This window comes from Oryx dammah, unplaced genomic scaffold, assembly GCF_014754425.2.
Source record: "Oryx dammah isolate SB20612 unplaced genomic scaffold, SCBI_Odam_1.1 HiC_scaffold_2, whole genome shotgun sequence".
Taxonomy (NCBI): domain Eukaryota; kingdom Metazoa; phylum Chordata; class Mammalia; order Artiodactyla; family Bovidae; genus Oryx; species Oryx dammah.
Genome location: NW_024070186.1, coordinates 110590328 through 110603691, shown reverse-complemented (window position 1 = coordinate 110603691; position 13364 = coordinate 110590328). Strand labels below are relative to the sequence as shown.

The 13364-nt window shown below is 36.8% G+C and overlaps 1 protein-coding gene across 8 annotated transcripts in view; it reads right to left on the bottom strand.

Moving 5' to 3' along the window:
- Window positions 1-13364, bottom strand: part of SENP7 (SUMO specific peptidase 7) — a 146120-nt gene that overhangs the window by 103384 nt on the left and 29372 nt on the right. For all 8 annotated transcript variants that reach the window (XM_040225759.1, XM_040225761.1, XM_040225758.1 and 5 more), the window contains one exon: window positions 2088-2185. In XM_040225759.1, coding sequence (XP_040081693.1) covers window positions 2088-2185 — 98 coding nt within the window. The remainder of the gene's footprint in view (window positions 1-2087; window positions 2186-13364) is intronic.

Sequence of the window (13364 nt, the reverse complement as noted above, 5' to 3'; positions counted from 1 at the left end):
GCAGATTTTTAACATGTCCTCCACCAAAATCCTTGTTGGCTGTTTTGCTAAAAATGACAACCTGATTGTAAAATTCACCTCCTCAGCTCCTCTCCTGGTGGCCCAGTGATTAAGAATCTGTCTTGCAATGCAAAGGACATTGGTTTGATCCCTGGTCTGGGAAGATCCCACATGCCAAGGAGCAGCTAAGCCCATGCATCAAAACTTCTGAGCCAGGGCTCTAGAGCTCACAAGCTGCAACTACTGAGCCCATGTGTCTAGAGCCTGTGCTCTACAATAAGAGAAGCCACTGCTATGAGAAATCCATGCACAGCAATGAAGAGTAGTTCCCACTTTCTGCAACTAGAGATAGCCCACATGCAGCAACAAAGACCCATCACAGCCCCAAAATAAAATAAATAAGTATTTTTAAAAAATAAAATTCAGCTGAAAATGCAAAAAGCCCAGAACAACCAAAACAATCTTGAATAGGGACTTCACTGGCAGTGGTTAAGTCTTCATACTTCCTCTGCAGGGAGCATAGGTTTGATCCTGGTCAGGGAACTAAGATCCCACATGCCAGGTGGTAAAGCCAAAAAAAGTTAAAAAAAAATTTTTTTTTTAATCTTGAAACTATTAAAAAGTTGGAAGACTCACATTTTCCAATTTCAAAACTTACCACAAATTACAATACAGTGTGCAGTACAGTGGTACTGAGGTAAAAACAGACATATAGATCAATGGACTAGAATTTCAAATCCAGAAATAAACCTGTATATTAACTAACGTTAACTGATTTTCAACAAAGGTAGCAAGAAAAATTGCTACCTCTTCAACAACTGTTGCTGGGAAAACAGCATATTCACAAACAAAGATACAAATTTGGATGCCTATCTCATGCCATACCTAAAATTAAGTCAAAATTGATAAAAGACCTAAATCTAAGAGCTAAAACTATAAAAATTCTTAGAAGAAAACCCAAGAGTAAATCACCATGACCTCAGATTAAGCAAAAGTTTCTTAGATATGACAACAAAAGCATAGCAACACAAGAAAAATAGATAAATGGGATTTCATCAAAGTGAAAAAAACTTTTGTGCTTCAAAGGACACCATCAATAAAGTGAAAAGCTGAGTTGACAGAAAATACTTGCCAGCCATATATCTGATAAGCACTTGTCTCCCAGAACATTAAAAAAAAAAAAAAAAAAAACCTCTTAAAGTCAATAATAAAAAGATAAACAATTTTTAAACAAGGATCTAAACAAACATTTCTCCAAAGAAGATATACAAATGACCAACAGGTACGTAAAAAGACACTCAGTGTCATTAGGAAACATTTATTAAGACCACAATGAAACATCATTTCATATCCACTAGGACAACTATGGAAAAAAAGGAAGGAAAGAAGGGAAGAAGGGAGAGAAAGCAAGTATTGGTAAGGATAGAGAGTCCCTGATACATTTATTTACTAAGGACAGTTCACTTGAAAGGTACAAATTCAGACTAAATAGCTTCCAAAGAGCTCTGATATAAGTTCAAGAATTCCAATTAGTTGTCTAACTTGTGCCAACTCTCCAAAATTTTAATTTTTACTTTGTTACTGTCATTTTTTATTCATTTACTGTTCTTAAAAAATATACCCTTTTGCAAAATAACAACTTTTTAAGCATTTACTACTGTCCAATTCTAAAAATTTAGCTCTGAATTCCTTCTAGTAAAAATGGTAATTTGAATCCCACAGCTATTTAATTTCAGCATATCAATTACTCATTAAAATACTATGACTATAGGACTGCAGTTGCTACCTGGAGCATTTTTTTCCCTACAGACCACAAGTGATGAACCCAGCATGTTAATGAGTTTATACATAACCCTTGCTTTATTAGATAAATCTTGCAAGATGTTCCAAACACACAAACAAGAAGTTAAGATGACTAAGAATCACAGAAAGTCAGAGCTTAGATGCAACCATAAAGGCCACTGAAGTCAATCACTGTATTTTAGAAATTGTGGTAACTGAGACCCAAAAAGCTTAAATGAATCATTCATGGTCACACTTTACATAGCATAAGACCATCCTGTGTTACACACATACATGTATCTTACCTTTCTGGTGATATCTTAGAAGTGACAGGATGACCACGTACACCTTTTTTACTTTTATGGTCTAGAGAGAGGACCTTATTTCTTAGGCTCCTTTTCAACTAAGAAAAAAAAAAAGGAATTTGGAATTTCAATAATAGAGAATACAACAATTAAAAGACACATAAATTTTCTTTTTATTTAAAAATTAAACAGCCAAACTCACAATGGTTCACAGAGGGGTAAAAATGCAATCTACAAAAAAACCTGGCATCTTTTGCTGGTGGAGAAACAAAAGCCCACTAAATAATAGAAGAAAGACATTTAAAAATATAAGGTAACTTTAGTCAGGAAATCGACATTTTAAAATTCAAAAGCTTACATAACCGAAAGATGCTGAATGTGTTTAAGGAAATATAAAAATAATTATGTGTCAATTAAATAGAATCTGCAATTCTGAAGTAACTGCATTTATAAAAAACTGAAAGGGATTACAACTAATTCCCTATGAACTGTTACATGGAGAAACTTCATGAAAGAGTCAGATATCTTATTAACACTGTTTAAATTTAATCTAACTAGAAACAACAGTTAAAACTGATTTAGTTAATATGCAACAGTGTGAGTCTAGACAAAAAAAATTATTTATCTTCTCTTTACATTAGGTTCTTTATGTGGTAAGAGTTGTGTGTGTGTGCTCAGTCATGTCCAACTATTTGCAACCCCATGGACTATAGCCCACCAGGCTCATCTGTCCATGGGATTTCCCAGGCAAGAATACTGGAGTAGGTTGCCATTTCTTCCCATGGGATTTTCGCAACCCAAAGGTGGAAACTGCATCTCCTGCGTCTCCTGCATTGGTAGGAAGATTCTTACACACACACAAATACACACACACACACACACACACACACACACACACTGGAATATTATTTGGCCATAAAAAATGAAATAATAGCATCTGCAGCAACACGGATGCACCCAGTGATTACCATACTAGGTGAAATAAGGCAGAAAGAGAAAGACAAATACTTTGATATCACTTACATGTGGAATCTAAAATATGACACAAATTATTTATGGAACAGAAACAGACTCAGGGACATAGAAAACACTTACGGTTACTAAAGGAGAAAGGGGGTAGAGGAGGGAAAAACGAGGAGTTTTGGATCAGCAGTACAAACTACTACATATAAAATAAACAACAAAGTCCTACTGTATAGCACAGGGAATATACTCATATCCTGTAATAAGCCATAATGGAAAAGAATATCAAAAAGAATATGTATACATATGTACAACTGAATCACTTTGCTGTCCACTCGAAACTAACACAATGTAAATCAACTACAGTTCAATTTTAAAAAATACTGTCTTCCTCAAAGAGGTATCTATACATCCACGTTCAAAGCAGCACTGTTCACCACAGCTAAAAGGCAGAAAAACTCAAGCGTCCCATCAATAATAATATCAACAATAACAAAATGTGGCATATACATAAGTAAGGAAATCTTACTTACCCTTACCAAAAAAAAAAAAAAGGAAATTCTGATATACATTACAACATGGATGAACTCTGACTGTGAGATAATAAAAAATACTCATATTAGTCTCTGCCCACAGTTCCTGACACAGAACTCCTAAAATCCTTGTAATTTCCTTGGTAATAAGAGCATCTTTTGCTATAATATTGGCTTTTAACCCCAATTCCTATCACAAGGCTTCTAAAACCCTGGTTAATTTCCTGGGTGACAGGAGTATCTTTTGTACTAATGAAGTGACTCTAGGTGAGCTTCTAGATAGGGGCTAGTCACCAGAAAGACCAAGTCAGTATTACGAGCTTAGAATTCTCATCTCTGCCTCCCATTCCCTGGAGAGGGGAGAGAAGCTGGAAACAGAGTTAATTATCGGTCATGCCTATGTGAGGAAGTCTCCATTACAATCCCAAAAGTACGTGGTTTGAAGAGCTTTCGGGATGGTGAAACCCATCCACATACCAGGAAGGCAACAATCCCACCTCCACAGAGAAGAAACTCCTGCACCTCGGGACCCACCAGACCTTGCCCTGTGCATCTCTTCATTTGGCTGCTCATCTGTATTCTTTATTACGTCCTTTAATAAGCTGGTAAATGTACATAAGTGTTTCCCTGAGTTCTGTAAACTGTTCTAGCATAAATTAATCCAACCTGAGGAGGAAGTCATGGGAACCTCAGATTTATATCCAACTGGTCAGAAGCACAGATGACAACCTGGACTTGTGACTGGCATCTGAAGTGGAGTGGAAGCAGTCTTGGGACTGAGCCCATAACCTGTGGGGTCTAAAACTATCTCCAGGTAGTGTCAGTTCAGTTCAGTTCAGTCGCTCAGTCGTATCCGACTCTTTGCGACCCCATGAATCACAGCACACCAGGCAGAATTGAGATAAACTGCAGGACACCCAGCTCATGTCCCAGAGGACTGTTTGGTGGGGGAAAACCCACACACATGTGGTGGGAGAAGTGTTGAAATGATAGTAGTACGAGAATAAAGGAGAAACACAGGAGGAAGAGGGTTTTTCCCAAAGCGATGACATTAGGCTAAGTGAAATAAGCCAGTAACAAAAAGACAGACACTCTATGATTCTAGTTATACAAAGTATCTAGAGTACATAAAGATAGAAAATAGCTTGTACATAGAAATAGAAAACAGACTACATCAAACTAAAAAAATGTCTGCACAGGAAAGAAAACCATCAACAACATGAAAAAGCAATCTATAGAAGTGGAAAAATTATCTGTGAAACACGTATCTGATAAGAGGTTAATATCTAAAATATACAAAGAATTCATACAATTCTACAGCAAAAACATCTAATTTTACAATGAGCAGAGGATTTGAACTTTTTCCCAAAAGAGATATACATATGGCCAACGGGTATGTGAAAAGGTGCTTAATATCACTAAACATCAAGGAAATGCAAATCAAAACCACAGTGAGCCATCACCTCACACCTGGTAGAATGGCTCTTATCAAAAAGAAAAGATATAAAGAGTTGGCAAGGAGAAGCAGAGAAGGAAACTCTTGTATACTGCTTGTAGGAATGTAAATTGGCAGAGACACTATGGAAAGCAGTACAGAGGTTCCTCAAAACAAATTATAAAAATCACCATATGATCTGGCAATTTCACTTCAACTTCTGAGTATTTATCCTTAGGAAACAAATCACTAACTGAAAAAAATTATCAACAACCCTTGTTCACTGCATAATTATTTACAATAGCCAAGAGGTGTAAACAATCTAAGTGTCCATCAAAGGATGAGTGGATAAACAAAACATGTTATATACACAAACACACACACACATGCGGAATATTATTCAACCATAAAAAAGAAGGAAATCTTGCCATTAGCAATATCATGGGTGCACTTTCAGGGCATTATATTAAGTGAAATAAGTCAGAGAAAAAATAAATACCATATGATCTCACTTAGATGCAGAATTTTTTTTAACTCATCAGTACAGAGAACAGATTTGTGGCTGCCAGAGACAGAGGTTGACAGTTGGGGAAAATGGGTGAAGATGGCCAAAAAGTACAAATTTTCAGTTATAAGATAAGTAAGTCCTGGGGATATAATGTACAGCATGTTGACTTAGTGAACAAAACTGTACTGTATATTTGAAAGTTGCTAAAAAAGTAATGAGATGGTTGGATGGCATCACCAACTCAACAGACATGAGTCTGAGCAAGCTCTGGGAGTTGGTGATGGACAGGGAATCCTGGTGTGCTGCAGTCCATGGAGGTAGCAAAGAGTTGGACAAGACTGAGTGACTGAACTGAACTGAACTGAAGAGAACAGATCTTAAAAGTATCATCATGGGGGAAAAAATTATAACTATTAATACGTATGGTGATGAATGTTAACTAAATTTACTGTGGCAATAATTTTGCAATTTAAATATGTATCAATTATTATGGCTTTCCGTGACAGTGAAGCTGCAGAGATTCCAGCCAGGAAAAGAATGTCAGATCTCATTGTCCTCCTAGGTTTTTTTTTTTTCCCCAGCTGTGCTGGGTCCTCATTACTGCATGCAGACTTTCTCTACTTGCAGAGTGGGGGCCACTCTCTAGGTGCTGTACATGGGCTTTTCATTGTGGTGGGTCCTCTTGCGGAGCTTGGGCTTTAGGTGAGTGGCCTTTAGTAGCTGCTGCACGTGAGCTTAGTAATTGTGGTGCATGGGCTTAGCTGCCCTGAGCCATGCGGGATCTTCCTGGACCAGGGATTGAACTGGTGTTCCCCGCATTGCAAGGCGGATTCTTAACCACAGGACCATCAGGGAAGCCCCTTCCTAGATTTTTGACGCTCTCCTAAAGCCCTTGGACAGAATGGCTTGATCCCAAAGACAAATAAATCAGAAGCTGTGGTATATACATACAATGAAGTATTACTCAGTTATAAAAAGGAACAAAATTTGAGTCAGTCAAACTGAGATGAATGAACCTAGAGCGTGTTATACAGAAGGAAATAAGTCAGAAAAACAAGTACGTATATTAACATATGTAAGGAATCGAGAAAAATGGTACTGATGAACCTACCTGCAAGGCAGGAATAGAGATGGAGACATAGAAAACGGACTTCCAGAAACAAAGGGGTGAGGAGAGGGTGGTCGAACTGAGAGAGTAGCATTGAAACATATACATTACCATACGTAAAACAGAAAGCTGGTGGGAAGAAGCTGTATAACACAGAGAGCTCAACCCAGTACTCTTTAACAACCAAGAAGGGTAGAATGGGCTTGAGTGTGGGAGGGAGGTTCAAGAGGGAAGGGACATATATACTTATGGCTGATCCATGATGTTGTATGGCAGAAACCAACACAATGTTGTAAAGTAATTATCCTCCAATTAAAAATAAACTAAGAAAAAAGAAATGTAGTTAAATTCACCAGCTGTGAAAGCCATACAGCGAATTTTTCTTTAAGATTTTTTCTTAAAGTATGTACATGAAAAAATTTAAAAAAAATTTTAATTAAAATTGAAAAATATTTTAAAATAAATAAATACTATGTTATATGTGTGGATACTTGATCAGTCTCATGTCTGACTTTTTGTGACTCTATGACTGTAACCTGCCAGACTCCTCTGTCCATGGAATTCTCTAGGTAAGAATATTGGGGTGGGTTGCTATTTCCTTCCCAAATTATGTTATATACCTAAAACTAACACAATATTACATAGTTATTATATCTCATATCAAAACTTATATCATATTTGGCTCACCAAATGTACCACATTAATGCAAGATGTTAATGATAAGGAAACTATGTGTGACGGTAGGGGAGAATAGTGTAAGTACACAAGTACTGTTTGTACTATCCCTTCAATTTTTTGGTAAATCTAAGACTACTCTAAAAAATAAACTCTGCTAATTAAAAAAAAAAAGTAAACTGACAGTAGCAAGTGCTGGTACCAGAAGTTGCCACACATTACTGGTAGAAATGTAAAATGGTATTCTGGAAATCAGTTTGGCAGTCAGGTATATACTTACCACATGACTCAGGAATCCCACTTCAAGCTATTTATCCTAGAGAGATTAAAACTTCTGCTCACAAAAAAAAAAACCTGTGTTCTTAATTGCCAAAAACTGGAAACAACCCTTATGTCCTTCAATGGTTCATTTGGGAATGGATAAAGAAAATCACTGCAGATGGTGACTGCAGCCATGAAATTAAAAGACGCTTACTCCTTGGAAGGAAAGTTATGACCAACCTAGATAGCATATTCAAAAGCAGAGACATTACTTTGCCAACAAAGGTCTGTCTAGTCAAGGCTATGGTTTTTCCAGTGGTCATGTATGGATGTGAGAGTTACACTGTGAAGAAAGCTGAGCGCTGAAGAATTGTTGCTTTTGAACTGTAGTGTTGGAGAAGACTCTTGAGAGTCCCTTGGACTGCAAGGAAATCCAGCCAGTCCATTCTAAAGGAGATCAGTCCTGGGTGTTCATTGGAAGGACTGATGCTGAAGCTGAAAGTCCAATACTTTGGCCACCTCATGAGAAGAGCTGACTCACTGGAAAAGACCCTGATGCTGGGAGGGATTGGGGGCAGGAGGAGAAGGGGACGACCGAGGATGAGATGGCTGGATGGCATCACTGACTCGATGGACATGAGTTTGAGTGAACTCTGGGAGCTGGTGATGGACAGGGAGGCCTGGCGTGCTGTGATTTATGGGGTTGCAAAGAGTCGGACATGACTGAGCAACTGAACTGAACTGAAACAAACTATTGATATAGTTTGTTATTCGTCAACAAAAAGGATGAATCTCATTGGCACTAAACTGAGTGAAAAAAACACTCTCAAAACATTAAAACATTACATGCTCCATGATTACATTCATGTGACATTCTGGAAAATGTAGAAGTACAAGGAGAGAAAACTGTTAGCATAGATTATGGATGAGGATAAGAAGAATCTACAAAGAGGATAGCACCAGGGAATTTTTTGGAGTGATGGAACCATATAGTATCTTCACTGTGATGACAGTCCTATGAGTCTATAAAGATCCTGTGACTCACAGAACTTTACATCAAGAAAAAACTGATAAATACAAATACACTTTTATTACATTGGTGGTTGCAAAATGTATACATTTGTCAAAATTCAGAGATCACTTAAAATGGATTAATTTAATTATATATAAATGCACTGTCAAATATATTTGAGAATAAATATAAAATATATATTTAAAGGGGCAAAATATTTGGACACATCACGAAAAAGAAGATACACAACAGCTAATCAACATATGAAAATATTTTCACTACTATGTATAAAATAGATAATTAATGAGAAACAACTGTAGACCACAGAGAACTCTACTCAGTGTTCTGTGGTGACCTAAATGGGAAGGAAATCCAAAAAACAGGAGATATATGTATAAATATGGGCTTCCCTGCTGACTCAGTGGTATAGAATCTGCCTCCCAATGCAGGAGACTCGAGTTCAATCCCTGGGTCAGGAAGATCCCTTGGAGAAAGAAATGGCCATCCACTCCAGTATTCTGCCTGGGAAATCCCATGGACAGAGGAGCCTAGCGGGCTATATATATAGTTCATGGAGCTGCAAAAAAGTAGGACGTGACTTAGTGCCTGTTCAAGTCACATAAAAAAAAAAAATGACAGCGACTAAACAACAAATGTACACATAGAGCTGATTCACTTTTCTGTACAGAAGAAACTAACACAACATTGTAAAGCAAGTACACTCTAATAAAAAAAATATGAAAATATTTTAACACCATTGGTCATCAGGGCAAAACAAATTAAAAGTCCCAAAGGTCACCAACAGAAGAATTAGATAAATGAATTGTGTTATACTCATATAATAGAATATTGCTCAGCAATAAAAAGCAACAAACTACTAATAGGTACAAAACAAAAATGAGCAACAACATTTTACTAAGCAAAAGAAGGCAACACAAAAGAGTATAAACTGAGAAAAAACAGGCAAAACTATCTTACAAATATAGAAATTTAAAAATCAGTTGTCCAGAACAGGGTGGGAAGAGAGACAACAGGCAAAGAAAAGATACAAGGGTAAGGGCAAAGTGAACTTTCAAGACTCATGACAATGCTCTATTTCACTGAGATATTGGTTGCATATGTTACATTAGTCAAAGCTCATCCAACTATATACCTAAGATCTGTTTTATATACCTCAGTAAAAAACACAAATAAACAAGTTAAAATTCTGCTAAAGATTATGGAAACTGGCGTTTATCCCTTTTTCTTTCATTGAAAGCTACAGTGGTGTGTGGGAGAAACCATGAAGTAAGATTTTGGTACCACCTCAAAGTCTACAAACTATGAAGCACATTTAACAAATACTGTTACATCTAAAGCAACAAGGGACCAAGGTAATGCTGACACATTTGCCACTTCAAATCTCAAATACGATGTAGATTTCCCAGAAGTTAAGTATCTCTATCCTAAAGAAGACATCCAACTAGTATAGGAAACTAGTCATAGGAAAAGAAAATTTGTCTCTGAGGAGGCTGAGGAGGCCCTGTTTCACTTAGTGGGTCAGAGAGAATTAGAGAAAATAAGTTGTTACTTCTAAGGAAAAGAAGCCTGCTGAAACAAAGAGGAGTTAAGGAAAGAGAAGAGAGCAGACTGTATAACATAGAGACCTAATACCTAAAGAGTTCTCTGGTGATCCATGTCTGCTTCTTGAAGGCCAAAAACTAAAGAAAGATTATATGACCCAAGGGTAGAGGAAGAAACACATTTAGTAAGACACTTCTATAAGCAAAGTGAAAAGACAGCCTTCCGAATGGGAGAAAATAATAGCAAATGAAGCAACTGACAAACAACTAATCTCAAAAATATACAAGCAACTCCTGCAGCTCAATTACAGAAAAATAAACGACCCAATCAAAAAATGGGCCAAAGAACTAAATAGACATTTCTCCAAAGAAGACATACGGATGGCCAACAAACACATGAAAAGATGCTCAACATCACTCATTATTAGAGAAATGCAAATCAAAACCACAATGAGGTACCACTTCACACCAGTCAGAATGTCTACGATCCAGAAATCTGCAAGCAATAAATGCTGGAGAGGATGTGGAGAGAAGGGAACCCTCCTACACTGTTGGTGGGAATGCAAACTAGTACAGCCACTATGGAGAACAGTGTGGAGATTCCTTAAAAAATTGCAAATAGAAATGCCTTATGACCCAGCAATCCCACTGCTGGGCATACACACAGAGGAAACCAGAATTGAAAGAGACACATGTACCCCAATGTTCATTGCAGCACTGTTTATAATAGCCAGGACATGGAAACAACCTAGATGTCCATCAGCAGATGAATGGATAAGAAAGCTGTGGTACATATACACAATGGAGTATTACTCAGCCATTAAAAAGAATACATTTGAATCAGTTCTGATGAGATGGATGAAACTGGAGCCGATTATACAGAGTGAAGTAAGCCAGAAAGAAAAACACCAATACAGTATACTAACACATATATATGGAATTTAGGAAGATGGCAATGATGACCCTGTATGCAGGACAGCAAAAAAGACACAGATATGTATAGCAGACTTTTGGACTCAGAGGGAGAGGGAGAGGATGTGATGATTTGGGAGAATGGCATTGAAACATGTATAATATCATGTAAGAATCGAAATGCCAGTCTATGTCTGATGCAGGATATGACACGCTTGGGGCTGACGCGCGGAGATGACCCAGAGAGATGTTGTGGGGAGGGGGGTGGGAGCGGGGCTCATGTTTGGGAACGCATGTACACCTGTGGTGGATTCATGTCAATCTATGCCAAAACCAATACAGAATTGTAAAGTAAAAATTAAAAATAAATAAATAAATTAAAAAAAAAAAAAGAAAACAAATTCAAATCATATCCATTTACTTAGACTGTGTGTATTTAAAATGATATATTTTTACTCCATTCAGTATTCCAAAGCAGAAAATAAAATATGCAAATATAGATAAAATTTTCCCAAAATAATGTATTTTTTTCTTCTGTTAGCAACAATTTCACTACATGATAACATTCAGTACTAACTAGTAAATTTGTAGAAATATGGGATCTCTCATTGGTGGCAATACATATTGGTACAAATTTTCTGAGATAATTTTTCAGTATTTATAAAAATTTAATATACAAACTTCCTTATACCTAGTAATCCCACTCAAAAATGGTTCCCTGTTTATGAAAAATAAAGGTTTCTGCAATACTATTTATATTAGTAAAACTCTAGAAACAACCAAACTAATATCAGTACACTAAGTGACTAAATTATTGGATATAGTATATTTGAGGAGTATTGTAAAGCCAATAAAAAGTAAAAGAGGCATATCTAAATGTGTTAAAACAGAAAAAAATATTAAAATATTAACTAACTAAAAATGGCAAAACACAGAACAAGATGTATTTCATGATCCCTCTTCAGCAATGATCAAAAAATGTACAGTCATACATGAGCAGCATGCTTTTTTCTTCTTGAAAGGAATGAAAAAAAAAAAAAAAACTGTCAGTAGTGACTGCATTCAGGAAATAGTCCCATTTATTATTTTCCTTTTCTATACCCTGTATAAAAAACAAATGTATTATTTAATAACTAAAATTTTAAATAACATTAGGGAATTCCTTGGTGGTCCGGTGGTTAGAAAACTGTACTTTTCAATGGGTTCAATCCCTGGTCAGGGAACCAAGATCCCACAAGCCATGAAGCACAGTCAAAATAAACAAATAAATAAATAAATAATGTTAAAGCAACTAATACAGCTAATCTTTCCTCTGAGAACAAGTTTTAATAAGTGGTTAATTTTTCTTATCTATAACATAAAAATACATATATTCAAGGTGACTTAACGTCTGTTACCCTAAAATACTACCATTATGAGCTAAACTGTCCCCGTTGACATCCTAACCTTTAACATGTATGTACGTGAAGGTAGGCCCTTTACACAGGGAGTTTATGTTTAAATGGGGTCAAAAGGGTGGGAACATAATTTACAAGACTAGTGTCCTTATAGGAAGAGGAAGAAACTCCAGGGATGTGTGTGCACAGAAAAGAGGCCACATGAGAACACAGCAAGAAGGTGGCCATCTGTAAGCCAAGGAAAGAGGCCTTAGAGAAAACCACCCTGCCCGCACCTTGATCTTGGACTTCCAGCCTCCAGATCTATGAGAAAATAACTTTCTGTTGTTTAAGCCACCAACCTGTGGTATTTCATTATGTTAGAAATGTAGACCAATAAAACTAGTTGACCAGTATGCATATTCTCAAACAGATAACTGGAAAATCTGAGAAAAAAATTCCAGTTTTAAAACATCGACCATGAGTAGCGCCAGTCAAGGAAAGAAAAAAGAACATATAAAGTGCTATCTTAAGCCTTACTTTGGAGAAGGCAATGGCAACCTACTCCCGCACTCTTGCCTGGAAAATCCCATGGATGGAGGAGCCTGGTGGGCTGCAGTCCATGCGGTCATGAAGAGTTGGACACGACTGAGTGACCTCACTTTCATGCATTGGAGAAGGAAATGGCAACCCACTCCAGTGTTCTTGCCTGGAGAATCCCAGGGATAGTGGAGCCTGGTGGGCTGCCGTCTATGGGGTCACACAGAGTCGAACACGACTGCAGCAAGTGACTTAGCAGCAAGCCTTACTTATGAGAACTCTATAGTAATAATTAAAAGTGATAAAATTGGTGGATTTATAATCAGGCTATCTTTTAAAATAATTGTATCACTTTTTACAATATACCCTCTTAAATTTACAAAACAAAAAAA